Below are 17,040 nucleotides of genomic sequence, written 5' to 3'. Positions count from 1 at the left end.
CTGGCAAATTCCCCTGAGGAAGGACCCTCTTTCTCAGGGACGGGGCGGAATCTTCATGTCTGGCCCCTGGACGGGACGTGGAAGACCTAAGCGGCCTACCACCCACGGTGGTAGACACGATCACTCAGACTAGGGCCCCCTCTACGAGGCGCCTGTATGCCTTTAAGTGGTGTCTGTTTGCTAAGTGGCCCAAAGAGATGCACAGTCGGATCAGTGCTTTCCTTCCTGCAGGAGAGGTTGGAAGGGCGGCTGTCCCCCTCCACCTTGAAGGTGTATGTAGCCGCAATAGCGGCACACCACGACAAAGTGGACGGTAAGTCCTTAGGGAAGCACAACCTGATCATCAGGTTCCTGAGAGGTGCCAGGAGGTTGAATCCCTCCAGACCGCGCCTCCTTCCCTCATGGGACCTCTCTGTAGTTCTTCAGGGTCTACGGAGAGCCCCCTTTGAGCCCTTGCAGTCAGCTGAGCTTAAGGCACTCTCTTTGAAGACTGCCCTCCTGACTGCGCTCACTTCCATCAAGAGGACAGGAGACCTGCAAGCGTTCTCTGTCAGTGAAACGTGCCTGGAGTTCGGTCCAGGCTACTCTCACGTGATCCTGAGACCCTGACCGGGCTATGTGCCCAAGGTTCCCACGACCCCTTTTAAGGATCAGGTGGTGAACCTGCAAGCGCCGCCCCAGGAGGAGGCAGATCCATCGCTGACGTTGTTGTGTCCGGTGCGCGCTTTACTCATCTATTTGGATCACACGCAGAGCTTTAGCGTCTCTGAGCAGCTCTTTGTCTGCTTTGGTGGACAGCGGAAAGGAAGCACTGTCTCCAAGCAGAGGATCGCCCACTGGCTCATTGACACCATAACAATAGCATATCACGCCCAGGACATGCCGCCCCCGGTAGGGCTATGAGCTCATTCTACCAGGGGTGTAGCGGCCTCCTGGGCCTTGACCAGTGGCGACTCTCTAACAGACATTTGCAGAGCAGCGGGCTGGGCAACACCCAACACCTTTGCAAGGTTCTACAATCAACGGGTGGAACCGGTTTCATCCCGTGTAGTGGCACGCACAAGCAGGTAAGTCCGGGACAGCTGGCCGGGTGTATCACTTGCGCATAGTGCCTTTCACCTCCCCTGAGCTGAAGACATGTGCTGTTTACTCCCAGTAGTGTTCACAAACTGTGTTCCCTGGATGATTTCCTCCGAGCCCTGTGGCAGACGAGTTTGTGGAGAAACTCGCTGCCGGCTCAGTACACATGCTAACTAAGCCCTGTACTGGGGTAGGTGCTCCGCATGTGGTGGTTCCCCGTAGGTAACCCCATGCGACGTATATCTTCCGCTAATTCGTTTCCCTGTTGGTAAACTGCGTCTTCCTTGGGCAGAGTCCACTCTGCCCCAGTCACCATGCTTGTAGAAACTCCTCCCCTGCAGGAAAGGACCTACTACGGGACTTCTCCACATGACATACTTCCGACAAAGCTCAGTAAGACCAAATATTTCAAAACGGAAATCATTTCAAAATGAAATGGCCGGGACCTTGTCTCGGCTCCTCAGCACAAAACCTGAATGAGTGGTTGCATACCAGCTCCTTTTATACCCGTATGTCCAGGGGAGTGGTATGCAAATACCACTCGCCAATTTTCATTGGCCTTTTATCAAAGACCAGAGGTGTCTCGGGCTCCCAAGAGTGACCCCTAGTGTCACTACATCGACACAACGTCTCGTTCAGGAACGTCTTCGTTCATCAGGGAACGGAGGTTACGCAAGTAACCAGGACGTTTTCCTGAGCAACCACTGGATGCTGCCATGATGATTCTAATTGCCTGTTTTCTGTTTCTGGTCTCGAGACGCAATATAAAACTAACTGAAACGAGCGATTCAGATGGAGAACAACAACCAATTAAGTGTTATTTGGAGTAAAAATGTATTTCACTCAACTTGTGCAGTTGTTGACTGTCATAACAATTCAAAGTAGTTAATGATATCACTGTAACTAACCTCAGACCATCACTTCATGTCATCTAACTACTCGGGTGAGGCATTTAAAAAAAAAAAAAAAAAAAAAAAAAATATCATCTCGACTCTTAATCATCTCAGTCACGTATTCTACCAATGTAATACTTTACCCACTAAGAGAAAATGCAGATCCGGGTGACAACACTGGAGACCGGAAATTGAAAACAGGTAAATCGTGGAACACTTCCACGTTCATGAAAAAGGTGGATAAACATGTGTAGACAGTGTGCAACAGTGAAATCCGTCCGTGTAGCACCCCTTATGAAAATCGAGAGTTCAGGCAAATTTGCTGCAAACTTGCCGTAAATTCGGCAGTGATCATTTTCACATGCAAATGAGATTTGCGGCAAATTGTCCATTGTTGCCAAAGGTTTGCCAGAGGTTCACCACTACCAGCAAAGATCTGCAAACTTCTGGCATACATTTGTGGCGAATCAAAAGCTCATTTACCAGTGAAAATAAAGAGCAGCAAATTTGCGGCAAGTTTGCTGCTAGTTTAAATTTTTTGCAAGGTGCATAGTCATAGAGTAACAAAGTTCCACAATTGCAGAGTGTACAACGTGGCTGTGGCCGACAACAGCCTTAAACACACACACTGTTTATGAGGTCACCCTCATGTGTCTTTATTCTGACATTACAATATATTTTAAATCCCTTTACTGTAAACACCTCATATAAAAACACCTCATGGACTGGCTCCCGGCGAAACCGGAAGTGGATAGGACCACACTCACTAAATCGGAAATCAAACATGGCCGTCATATGCAAATAGCCCACTGTGAAAGATTCATCAGTGCATGATATTCTTAATTCTTTGTAATCTTCCATCAAAATGTAATAACTTGCTCTGCCTCTGAAACTTTGTCAACATTGACTGATATTTTTCAACCACTTGTCATTTAGAGACCACTTTTCACAAGGCATTCAACCCCCAATAGATAAAATCGAGTCCCGTCCTTCTTTTGATTAGTTGAACATCCTGTTCGATTCAGAAATATGCCACATTATTGAAGTAAAATGGGTTGTGAATGCCGTTTCATGTTGTCATTAAGAGCCCTTTCATGAGCAACAACCTAAATCTAACATGAATAAACGAACTTCATGTCTAATTCATTTCATTTTTAAACACGACAACTAGCTCTCATAGGATAAAACTTGACCCTCTGTACAATAAAACAATGGAACTATGTGAAAACATTTCCATAAGCAGAAACAACACGTCACAGATCATAAAAAAATTTAAAAAAATAAAAATAAAATCACAAACAAAACCAGCAAGACAAATTCCCATTCTCTGCATCAATTGAGCCATTTTTGTTTAGAAGAACTGAAAGCACCAATCACTGATCTGATTAACACATTAGCATCTTACTGTTTGTTAATAATGTTTGGCTTCAATCCAAAACAAGGATCACACACATTGGAGTAAATCGTTCTACGTGAGTGAAGCTTTGTAGTTGCCAAGTTGTTTTGTCTGGTAACTTACTGACCCAAGTCTCTATGATATTCTGGTCTCTAGATATGGCTTGAGTTTCTCCTTCAATGTAAGTCTATGGGATTTTAGTAGTAGTGATGCTTGCCTTAGCAAACACCACTAATAATGACTTCTTTACTCCATTTGCACTGTTACTCCTTTATTTGACCTGGCAATGAATATTTACAATTTTTGTCATGCCAATAAAGCATACCCAGCTGAATTGAACTGAGAGAGAGAGAGGTACAGAGAGGGTGTAATGTGACACTTTCTGCTTATGAAGACAGGTCACCTGGACAGATAAAAAGGAAGAGGAGAGAGGAGACGACTCAAAAGGCTCGACTGTGCGAAAAGTGAGACGACCAATTTAAGTGAAACTAGATTCTCCAAGATCCTCTGGGGGGGAGACCAGAACTGATCAGTATCTTATCAACACCTCATCGAAACACGAGGAGAAGAGGGGTGTTGAGGATGTGCCCTCACAGAAAATGACTTTCAATATTCCAATTTATAATACATTGTGTGTAGATGTATCTAATGGACTCTATCAGCATAAAACCTGGTCTACTTTCCATTTTTTCCAAGCTCCGCCCACTAAGGAAGGAAAAGATTATGGCAACCAACCATCATTAGTTTTGTTTTTGTGTGACGTTTAGGGACGGTGTGGAAAAACTCAAACAATTGCAGAGCAGGGTTGGTTCACGACTGAATGTACAAAAACACAAAAGTTATGTGTGTAGATTTTGTAATCAGAAGTTCTGTTTATCCAAAAGCAACAATTATCAAACATTTTGCACAGTTGTGCTCATGGATACCTAATTTTCTTTTTTCTTGCTAGTGTCTCAACCAAAACTCTGAAAACTTTAAAGATTTGAAAACTGGAAATGCTCAGTAAATGTTTAGGCCAGAGGATGATGCAGAGGGTCACAGCCTGAGGTTGTAGAGACCCTATTAAAGGTCAAATAAAGGTTAGCCCACCCCCCCATAATCGATGCATAATTACACATTCAGAAGAAGCGATCAGCTGATCAGCACTGAGAGCGATCAATACTGTCAGCATCAGCTGCTGAGGGAGACAAAAACCTCCCCTGATACACACATCAGATTAAGGGTGGGCAATATGACCAAAACCTTATATCACGTTAAAGATATACATCACAATATAAATTGGTTAATATATTAAATTAACATACTGTTCTGCCTATTTTGGATAATCAAGTCAATGAATCAAATACTTAATTTTATCTTTATTTGGAGCTATTCATCGACAATAGTCGTTAAAATAAATAAATAAGAGGTGTCAGAATTAACGTGTTAATGCATGCAGATAATTAAAAAAGTTTAACGCATACATTTTTTTTTAATTGCATTTAACGCATTTACCATAAATACGTCAAACACTTGTGTGAAGGGCGGAAGCTTTGTGATGTTTCCACCCGGAGTCGTTACACTGACGCACACTTCACAAACAGACACAGTGCCAGAGCTCTTCTACCAAGATGAGCCTACAAGCTTAGCATAAAATAGCTTAACGCGGTGGTCCCATTGACATTCTTTGGGCGGTGCTGTCGTAATACTATCCTATGATATCACCAAAACTCAGAATCAGACATTTTTGTCTGGAAGCGCTTTTCACGGTGAGCTCAAAGCTTGATGCTCTCACGCAAATCATGAACGCAGCTTCACGATTGCTGTAACAAACAAGTGGATAGCCACAATCAACCGGCAGATTAATATTGTATTGTACATTTTCTTGACTTGTTTTGGAGTCGTCCTGTTCTGTGGAGATGTTTTTTCAGGGTATTTCCTCGATCAAAAATGATTGAGTAGCCCGAGTGATCCCGCTCTGCGCTCTCCTGTAAATATCAAGAAGCCTGCTGAACTCGCTCGCACTTGTGTGTTCCAAAGATAGTACACGCAGCACAAACATGAAACACAGACACGCATGTCAGATGAGAAGCATATAAAGTGCTTATGAAGTGTAAAGCGCAAGATTAATGTCATTGTATTTTCTTGGGCGGCCACCGAAAAATTTTAATGCCATAAAAACCCTGTCCATGTTTCTTAAATACTTTCAGTCTCACGTGAAGCAGCCACTAATAGATAAGCCCATGCTCTGCACATGGATATTTACATATTGCGATATACACGATATAACAAAATGGATTGACACTTTATATCAGATTGACACTTTATATCGTTGCCATGATATATATCGTCATATCGCCCAGCCCTACGTCAGATGCAGAACTCTAAAGGTGTTTTCACATAAGAGGTTTCAGTAGGGATCCAAAAGTTAATATGGCATAATTAGCAGAATAGGACTGCTATTACTGACATTTAATTTGACTATTATACTGTATAATAATTTGACTACTGTGTAATGCATTTCTCGTTGCTGCTTGTCTTCAAAGAAATTGCCTTTCGGCTTCCTCCGAGCTACAAAAAAACACTATTGCTCGATTATAACAGCACATGTCCGTGTGTCAATAACCCATGAAGTATGAAATAAGTAAAGAAATAGCGAGAGGTCATTAAACATGATGTGCAGAGGAGGTTGAAGGACAGGAAGAGGGTGTGATGAAGGAATAATGATGGCACACAGAAGTATTTATAAAGAGTTACCATTCGTGGCCCAGCGTGGTGGTAGGAAGAGTTTCATTTTCCCTCGTTTAAAGGATAAAATTATAAATGACCCTCAGCCTCTGCAATGTAATTTAAAATGCATCCAGACGGGAGTAAGAATGTAATTTTGGACCAAAAACCTCATTTTATAATAAGAGTCTTCTTAAAAGGCTGCTTCAGGATGGACTGATTATAACGCAGATGGAGTGGAAGTGGCCCCCACCCTGATTCCAGCACTGGGGCCGTTCATTCGCTGTTCTCTCTCAGTCTGTGTGTCTGTCTGCTCTAAATCTAAATCACTAGTTTCAGCACAAATCAAAGAGTGAATCTTTGGTTTCTTTGTGGAAATGTGTATTTTATTTCACTTATCTGAAAATGTCTCTACCTAAAGTCTCTCTCTCTCTCTCTCTCTCTCTCGACAAAATGCCTGTCTCTCTTTCTAGATATGTGGCCTTTCTCAATTCTCTACCCTTCCAATTCTATTCAATTAAATAAGCTTTATTGGGATGACTACCTCATTGTTTGGTAGATCAGTATCAGATTACTTTTAAGAAGTGATTACAAATTACACAACTAAAATTGTAATCAGTAACGTATTTAGATTATACGTTTTAGGTAATCCAATTTATTACTTTTGGATTAATTTTAAAGTTTTGATGAAAATCACATTTTAAGTGCACTAGGTACCAACTGACATCTCTTTACACATTTTTGTTTATTAAATATTAGTAGACATGATGAAATAAAACAATTTCCCAAATTTTTCAGTCCCGGATTCCTGATTTAGGCCTGTCTCGTAATTTATTAATTACAAAGTATTTAATTGTCATGATTATGCATACTGTATGATATTGTCAAAGCATCACACAGACAAACACAAATACACACACAAAAACTGTGGAATTCCCTCACTCTGGACATGAGACTCGTCTCTCTCTCTCTCATTCTCTCGGTTTGTCTAGGGAGGCAGAAGTCATTATATCAGAAGTGTAGTTGTGTGTTTGAGGGGCTCATTAATCATAGTATGAGACAGGGGGCCCCTAATCCACCACTGCAAACCCACTTTATCAAGTTTCAGATGGCCCTACTGTAGCACAATACACAGGAAGAACAAAGCAATGGAGAGATCGATAAATCCAACATTTTTGTAGTATCTTTAAATTGTGACATGCTTTTCAGTGAAACTTTTGTCTCTTTATGAGGCCAATCATGTGTGTGTTTCTGTTTATGTATAGTAACATGTGCTGGCTCCCTCATGTCCACTCATGCTGTAATTAGTGTGGACAGAACGTCGACTCTCAGCATGGCAGGATTTCCTCACAAACCCTGCTGAGAAACCCGTTCCCACGCTGCAATGCCACCACCACTACGACAACCGCTATTACCATGATAGCATGTCCAAAAAACCATGGTACTTTTTGTGAGATACAACTTTCTGAATACTGAGAGACACTTTCAGTGTGATCATTTTGATTTTTGTCCTGTAAACATCCTTAAAACAAGGTGCATTCACTTGAGCAAAATGAGTTTTGTTTTCAGAGAAATCAAACTACATTTAGTGAGGTTTATGCCAAAAGGATCAGTCAACAGCATTTGTGACAATGTTGATTACCACAAACATTTTTTGATTCATCCCTTCTTGTCTTTAAAAAAAGCAAAAATCGAGGTTACAGTGAGGCACTTACAATGGAAGTGAATGAGGCCAATATTTGGAGGGTTAAAAAAGGCAGAAATGTTAAGCTTAGAATTTTATAAAAGCACTTACATGAACTTTTCTGTTTCTATTATTTGAGCTGTGAAGTTGTTTAAATCGTTTTTACATTTTTTAAAAATTTGTTTTGTTGTTTTAAGGTTTATGACGTTAAGTCGTCATGGCAGCGAAGTTGTAAAATTGGATATAACTCTACACAGAAAAGGATAGTAAGCGATTGTATCACTCTAAAATCATGTTAACACACAGCCCCATTCACTTTCATTGTAAGTGCCTCAATGTAACTCAGATTTTTGCTTCTGAGGGACAATTTTCTGGGACAAGTTGAAACAAATCTTTGTGGTAATCAACATTATGCCACAAATTCTGTCGATTGAACTTCATTTGTATTGAACCCTGAATTTCTTTAAAAAGACAACTATATGCCAATTGGAGAAGAAAAAATGCAGAAATTAAATCTTAATAAAAAGTTCCCTTTTCTTATCCCATTGGCAATTTTTTTTTTCTTGTTTCAAGCTTAAACCTTACTGAATTTTGATTTCACTGAAACAAGACTGAATATCTTAAGTCATTTTGCTTCTAAAGTTAATGTGTCGTGGTCTAAATATGATTAGATATTTTTTACTGGCAGTGTGCACCTGTGACACAAGACGTCAGACCACAAACTGGCACTTGTGTTTAAAAACATCTGTCAAACCTCCTTAACATCTCACAGCTCGCTATGTCTGTCAGTGTCTCTGATGTGTTTGACAAAAGCGTTCCTCCCTGGTGTCATCCGTCAGAGGAAGCGAAGAATCATTAATCACTGAAAGTGGACAGCACTGACATGGTTTAGACTGTTTCATGCTGTGGTCTTTATCTGCTAAATTAAAGCAGAGCTTGTCATCCACAGCAGACAGCAATAAAAATATAAGTAGGGAAAAACAATTAGCTGCTTATCGCCAACTTCTTCACAATATGACAGACATCACAGTACATGTGTCACAATTTAATACACTGTGAGGCAGCAATTTCTCTTGTGCATTCAGCTCCCTCAGAGTTTGTGCTTATTTAGCATGCACTCAAAAATAAACAAAAATATCGATACTAGGAACAGAAGTATCAATTCTACATCATGATAATCATAATATCATTATATTATTGTACGTGTACAGCCCTAGGAAACACACAACAAGCAAATACATTGCTGCTTGACATAAAGAGCTCTGAAGATTGTAAACAGAAGAGAAGGTTTTAAGTTGTGTTTGGTTGTGTGGAATGAAGCTGCAACAACATATGGCTTTCCTGAATCTCTCTCGATACAGGGCCTCAACTATAGGCCCCCTGATAGTCTGTTAAAGACAGCTGCTGAAATTCCACACGCACATACACACACACACACACACACACACACACACACACACACACACACACACACACACACACACACACACACACACACAGACACACACACGTTGGTGCGGCTATCCTTATGAGGACTCTCCATAGACATAATGATTTTTTATACTGTATGAACTATAGATTCTATCCACTAACCCTAACCCTACCCCTAAACCTAACCCTCACAAAAAACTTTCTGCATTTATACATTTTCAAAAAAACATCGTTTAGTATGATTTTTAAGCAATTTGAATTATGGGGACACTAGAAATGTCCTCATAAACCACATTTATAGCATAATACCCTTGTAATTACCAGTTTGTAACCTAAAAAATAAAAAAAAATGCTTTGCAGCTGGTTGCTTAACTTTTTTTTAAAAGTTTTTATTTTTTTACTGTTTTCCAAAATGCTAAGAGCATTGCTATGCTGTTACTCCGGCAGTCTTTTTTTCATCAATTTTATTGTCTGCCATGTGAAAATTGCAAATCTGATTACTTAGTAAATTTAATAGCACACCTCTCCTAAACAATCCGCATGATTTGAGGTATCATACATGTCTGTAGCACAAACAGTGCAGGATGAGTTACACAATTAAGTTTGAAACTAAAGGTTAGTTAGGTTTGACTCACTGCACGCACATAGCTGAGTGGAACCAGGACGAAACCAAGCAATTTGTTCTCTGTGACTCAAATGCGTTTTAAGAGGAAGTTCAGATCAGCCAACTAATGATGCAATGTGCAGGAGAAAAGTGAAAGAGGCTGATAAAAATAGATTGCTAAAAGACAAATACAGAGAGAGAGAGACAGATAGACAGAGATAAAGAGAGATAGACAAAGATGGACACAGAAAGAGGGACAGATAGACAGGTAAAGACTGGGAGACAGATTATTCAGACTTTACTGCAGAGGTGAAGGGTTGCTGGGTAAACTGAATTGTTTGTCCTACATAGCCTGTTAGCTGTCATGACACAAATATGCCCATTAAGACATCTTAAAGACAGCTGAGCATATCTCAAACATCATGACAACCCCACACCATCAGTTACTATAGTTCTAGTGATTGAAGTGCTTTAGTGCAGGATTGCAGCACTCAAACACTGAAAAAAGCAAAACTATACTTGTCAGAGGAAGAGTGCCTTTTTATGATTTCCTTTTTCAAATCAGTCTGAAGGTATTGTGAAATATGTGTGATCATTGGAGGACTCAGAACTGTCAATCATCATCATTCTGAAAGACGAAAACAAAGGGGTCAAAGTTCACTCACTACCACGTCCAGACCTGTACTAATCTAACAAGACTTTGAGAGATAAGCTGTCGCTTTTCAATTTAAGACACACAGAGAAACTCAATCTGTACCAAATTCTATAAGCAAAAATGTAGCATGGCATTAGAAGAAAGACTAAATACATTTTTTTAATTAGTATGACGCATTACGTTTCTATTTATTACTGTTCTTTTACTGCCAAATAATACAACTGAAAACATCTTCCTTGCCCATAATCTAATCACATAGTTTATGTAGCATGAATAACAACGTTAACAACGCAAACCAATGGTGCAATACTATGCGCAAAACTAGACCACTCCCATTGGCGAAGAAAAAAAAACATCTGCAAGCAACGCACGACCATACTGAGAGCCTCAACCAAATTATGAAAAAAATACAGTAATGCAACACGTTATTTTCCATAAAGAGTTACAACACATATTTAGTAGGGGTGTAAAAAATATCGTATCTCTCGTTTCGATAATATATGTATCGTACAATACATAAATAATACATAACTTGTAGTGTGATTAAAACCAAGCAATGCAACATTGAGAGCTGCGAAACGGTCTCCTCCCCGGAGAGGTGACGTGGAGCGATCACATAAAAACAGAGCAACTAGCCTATATAGGTGAGTTGAGAGCTTGAAGATCGACTGTAGACTGTAACATTACAGCTTGTCAAATTTGCCAAACAACGGTGTCATGTCCCGATGCTACAGTACATCAAACATGTCATTTTATTTACACCGACATCACTGTGCAAATTGGTGGATTGGCAAAGCAGAAACAGCAGCAAGTTACAATTAACAGCCAGAACACATTAACATTAACAGCTAACACATTACATTTACATTTATTAAATTGGCAGACGCTTTTATCCATAGCGACTTACAAAAGAGGAGCGATTCATCTTAAGGAGACAGTAGTACGAAAAGTGCTGCATTACAAAGTTTAAATTGCATCAGAATAATAGTATTCAAGACAAAAAATCAAAAAAAAAAAAAAAAAAAAAAAAAATAATCAAAACATCAAAAATAATCCCCCAAAAAATAATTATATATCATATATATATATATATATATATATATATATATATATATATATATATACGCACACACATACACACACACACTGTATTTTTTTATGAGTGCAAGTGCTCATGGTGTGAGTGACACGGAGCATGATTACATGCACAGCAAGACAAACCAGCTTGTACAAAAAACTGACAACGTAAGAAACTCGTGATTACATGAGACTTTTCTCATGAGAATTATTTTCTGCTTTTGACTTTGAAATGTAAACAGGTATGAGCACAACACTTAAGCACATTGAATAAGCCAGTAAGAACGGTAAAGTTTACATGCAAAGTGAAACCAGGGGAAGAGGGCAAAAACATTACCTGCGCCAATCGGTTTTTGCTCAAACCGCTAAATAAATATTGGATTATTTACATACATCACAAAGCCAGAGGTCAGGTTCCTCTCAAGGTTTTTTCTCCACTAACTAACATTGAATGGAGTTTTTGTTTTTACCTTGCCACGGTCACCTTTAGCTTGCTCACAAGGAGCTTTAACACTTAAGGTATGATTTTCTATAAAGCTGCTTTTAAACAATGTATTTTGTGAAAAGTGCTATACAAATAAAAATGACTTGAATGTAGACAAATTCATTAAAAAAAAAAAAAAAAAAAAAAAAAAAAAAAGATATATACATTTAATACAAATAAACACCATCCAGATTTTCAGGTTTCAGATATGAAACATCAATCACAAGGGCTTTACACTGCCTTTAAGACATACATGTCTACACATGTTTAACAATACACACAGACAGATAACACATTAAGCACATGTGTTAGTGGGCATTAGGGTTGTCACGATACCAAAATTTCACTTCTGGATTCTAATACAGTAACAGTAAGGTTTCATGATTCTCTGTACTACAAATACTGTAGAAAGAGTGTTATCATTACTTTTTCTTCTCTTACTCTCAATTAGGTACCATAATATCTAGTAGTATCAGGAGGTTTATCTGTCTTGAGAATAAAAATCTTCACTGAACTATGACATGCTAAACTATTCCCAAGACTTTCAGACAGTGAACACATTTGAATGCATCTATAGCAGTTAATCAGCAAATAATTATTAAATTCTCTGACCTCTTTTCTGCATGAAGGTGAAAAGATCATCAAGAAACTCCTTCCTGTTCGGGTCATTATCCAACTCGTATAACTATGCGAGAGATAGAGTCAGAGAGAAAGGGAATACTGTGATATTTGACATAATTTACATAATACACTTTGTAAAATATGGAAAAAACATTAAAAAAAGATATGTGTGTGAACGAGCTACTCTCATGAACACTCGAGCAAATGTCAAGATTTTCAGTCAAATTAATATTGACATAAATTTGTCACACAAAGCAATTGCATGACTTCAGACGACATGAAATATAGCGCAAAAGTCATGTGGACTACTTTTCTGATACTTCAATGGAGATTTTTTTTTTGTCCTTTTTGAGCCTCGACATCTTCCATCACCATTCATTGTCATTGCATGGATAAAAAAAAAAAACAACCAGGGCATTCTCCAGAATTTTCTTTTTCGCAGAAGAGAGAAAGTCATAAATGTTTGTAATGACAGGTGAGTACATGAAGGCAGAATTTTTGTTTTTAGTGAAACTAACCCTTTAAACATAAATCTGTATTCATTTAATAAGTCAGATTGATAAATAACACTCAATGTTTGATCAAATGTACAGTTAACTCAATATAAAAAAAAAAAAATAGACACTGTGGCAACATGTGCATCTTAAAGTGTGTGGCACTAAACTCACCTTGGCAAAATCTCTGGAGGCTTCACTCCTCCCGCGGGCATTATCCACATCATCCGGCCAGGACGCACTGCCATTCTGAAAACACACACAAACACAGGTGTCAGTTCACAGGAAAAAGTGCATGACCTTTTCATCCCCTCATGACCCCCCCACCCCCCCACCACAAACACATTCTTGCAACAGACAACCAAGTTCATGGACTTCACCCTTCAAGTTCGGGCACATTGAGAAAGCGCTATAAAATAATGCCAAATGTATCTGTTATATTTCAGTACCAATGTATAAAACCTGCAACAAACTACGTAATTATTTGAACACAGACATTTCTCGATTTAACATATTGTTGCGTTACAAAATGTAGCCGAAATATGCATTGTACTCCTCAGCATTACCACAGGGGTGCCATAGGGGACATTAGGGGACAATATCTTCTTCGGTATTTGAGTGAATTACAGCTAAAGTTAGTTAAACTGTTGACATGTTTTTAAATAACTACCGGAATAATAACACATTTGGTTTAATGACACAGACATTTGATGGTAACTCTGTTGCCCCCTTGAGTACTGAGGTTTGTTACCACCACAGTTATGCAGGAATGCAATTTAAGCTTCCACTAAACGTATCAAGCACTCGCAATGCATTGGCCAATCCTTTGCATCTGCGTTTGTGTGCTTTCGTGGATTACGTTGCTGGTTTAAGAGGTAACACTATGTAACACTTCTCAGTGGAAGGAGGAGGCGAGAAGCAGATTTCCTGGTTCAGGTAAGCATTTTATTCTCCTCACTGCAGCAAATAACCTCGTTCAGGGCTTTTACACTGTTCAATAACTCACTCTAAAAATACACAAAATACTTCACAAAAATAAACTCTCAACTTTGCAATAATAAACTCTTGGCTTCACAATCGGGTCTCTGGTGCCCAGGCTCTCTCTCCCGTCTACCTGTGGTGTGGCTCTATTTATGCCACTCTCCCCGTGCTCACTGAAATTAGAGACAGGTGTTAGACATAATTTAACTCAGGTGTTAGCGCCCTTACCGCTTTCTCTCTCTCCGGAGAGATGCTTGACCACGCCCCCGCTGCCACACACTAGTTCAAAGATCTTCACAAACACATTAAGAGTGTTGCTGTGGACATTTAACTCCAAACTCCACAGAGTACAAACACTTCAAATGGAGCGGGAAAAATACCTGAACCACAAACCTACAATGTCAGGAATTATAAGATTCATTTTAAATGATTCTAAGGGGCCCCTAAGAGCAGACAGTGACTGTGGGTTCATTGGCTCCTGTGTAAATGCAGCACATATATAGAACACACAGTGCTGACGAGAGGGGTCAAGGTGTGTCTATCATCACACAGAGCAAAGGATCATGGGAGAATGAACTTTATACAGCCCCTATATAACAGCACATAGCTCTAAACTGCGCTACTGGCCTATCTGTCTGTCTGATAAGTCCGGTAAAGTTGCAGACTGAGACTGTAAATTCTGCACCACTAACAGCGTCGGAATTGGAAAAATAATGAATGTTTCAAAACAGGTTTCCCAAACACTGCGACAGCCCTTTCCGTCTCACCCCTGTCCAAGTAAGAATTGGACATATTGGGCCCAATTAAACAAATGGAGCAATGCTTTGAAATTGCCACAAAGACACAGTCTTCAGGAATTCAATCTACCATTGGATTCCTTATAGTTGTTCATTCACACTAAACTAATGCAGGAAAGTATTTTAACAAACAAAAAAATATTCACACAGCAGCTTACTCTTGCTGGATGAAGCACAGCTATAACTGCATTATCTTGGTCTGTTAGTACGACAAACGGACTGGTACGATTTTAGTCGGACAAAGTATTTACATGACATTTTAAAATATTATTTTAGTCCAACTGAAATCTAACTTTTAATACATGCAAATGTACTCTGCTAGCACGTGCTGTGGCGCAACAATTTTATAAATCAACAAAGAGGTCTACATTATGTTGCATACTTGCAGTATTGACAGATTTGTTGATTTTAACAGGGCTGTTCTAGTTTTGTCAAGTCACGTTGCTCATGTGCAGTGTTACTGGGAAAGACATGTTGGTACTTGTCAAGCTGTTTTGGTCAGTTGAAGAATGTTAAAAACTGTTGCTGATGTCTTGGAATAGTTCATCATTGACTATGTTCACAATATAACACAGCCTCAAATGATTTATTGCTTTTATAAAACAGTCACTACATCTTAATATTTTAATGACACAAATTAAATAGTCCCTGACACATAAGACAACTAATGTTAATAGCTTGTTTCTATGGATGCTGCACAGTGATATACTGTACACAGTACAGCTGGTGAACAAGGGCCGGATGCACCACCCGTCCATAAATTACAACTTAGCCTAGTTGTGGCATAAATGGGCACTAAGCTACAATTTATGCACTTCTAAATATTTAAGCGTTGCACCATTAAACTTAGTTGAAACGTAACATAACCTAAATGTTTACGGAAGCCTCCAACCAGGAGTAACAGTTGGAATAAAAATGCAAACTGATTTAATGACATCAATAAGCTCATATTTTGGCAACAGATATCAGTCCTTTAGATATTAATGCTGATGTTGACATTTACACTCGTTTACATTAACAAGTGAGAACATTACGCATATAACTATTTTCACGGCTCTTCAGCATGAAACCGATCTAAACTGTGCACTTTTCTCTGAGCATAGCCAGTAGTCTGACATGAACAGTTACAAAATATACAACACAAACAAAATATAGAGGATATTAAAATTACTAAATGGTCCGTTTTTCCAGTCTGTTGTAAATATATGTTTATTGTCCCTTATTAAAGTTAGATAAAATATCTGAATATTATTTACAAATTTTATTATTTGCATACTGTTTATTATGTTTACTTTTTTTTATGTATAATATTTCAATTGAAATGTAATTTATTACCGCTGACACTTACGTGAGACAATTTTCTATTTTAATATCAACTGTGAAAAAATAAACCTGAAATGCGTGGCTTTTCAACAGTTCAGTTTACAAATTTAAAGGCTGCTTATAAGATAAAAAAATAAAATAAATGCCATATTATGCAACTACACATTGTTTTACGGAGAGCTTACAACCTACTAGATAAGTTTTGCTTTAAGAACAGTTGGTGCAACCAAATTAAGCACTGACTTAGTAACAAATTACTAGTAGTTACAAAGCCCTAATTTAAACTTTAGGCCAAAAATTAAGTGAGACCTTACACACAGCTGGTGCAACCCTACCTAGGTGTTAGGGATGTCATAAAATATAGATACACCAATTATTGATAGGCACGTTATTTTGTCGATTCATTTTTGAGGCACTGATACATTAACATCGGCCAAAATGTACTGTAAATTAGAAGCCTAATTTACTGTGCTTTCAATTAACGGCCAGTTGCATTCCATTTAATGTAGTCTGATGTAGAGGTCTGCAACCTGACCCGGACCCGACGGGACCCGAGAACCCAATGGGTTTCGGGCTGGGTTCGGGTCAGTTTTCAAGTAGGACTTCGGGTCAGGTTTGTAATTAATGAAAAAATAAAAGGCTTACCGAACTTGTTTCACGCACGCTCTCTTAATCACAGACACACGTGAATGGATGTGTTAGGGGCCATTGACACCGAATGTGTTTTTGCGTACATCTGTTCTGTTTTCCCATTGTTTAAACACATGCTGGACGAATGTCTTTGACTGTTGCATCACGTCTCGCTTTTTCTTCA

General features: G+C 38.9%; 1 protein-coding gene across 1 annotated transcript in view; it reads right to left on the bottom strand.

Annotated features, from left to right (window-relative positions):
• The window catches only part of LOC127456477 (AT-rich interactive domain-containing protein 3B-like), an 81,123-nt gene that overhangs the window by 21,619 nt on the left and 42,464 nt on the right, over positions 1–17,040 (bottom strand). Inside the window, exons 3-4 of the mRNA XM_051724994.1 lie at positions 13,300–13,374; positions 12,623–12,695 (exon numbers count right to left, since the gene is read on the bottom strand). Of these exons, the coding sequence (XP_051580954.1) occupies positions 12,623–12,695; positions 13,300–13,374 (148 nt within the window). The remainder of the gene's footprint in view (positions 1–12,622; positions 12,696–13,299; positions 13,375–17,040) is intronic.

The sequence above is a fragment of the Myxocyprinus asiaticus genome, chromosome 18 (genome assembly GCF_019703515.2).
Source record: "Myxocyprinus asiaticus isolate MX2 ecotype Aquarium Trade chromosome 18, UBuf_Myxa_2, whole genome shotgun sequence".
In the NCBI taxonomy this organism is placed as follows: Eukaryota; Metazoa; Chordata; class Actinopteri; order Cypriniformes; family Catostomidae; genus Myxocyprinus; species Myxocyprinus asiaticus.
This window is presented reverse-complemented; position numbering and strand designations above follow the sequence as displayed.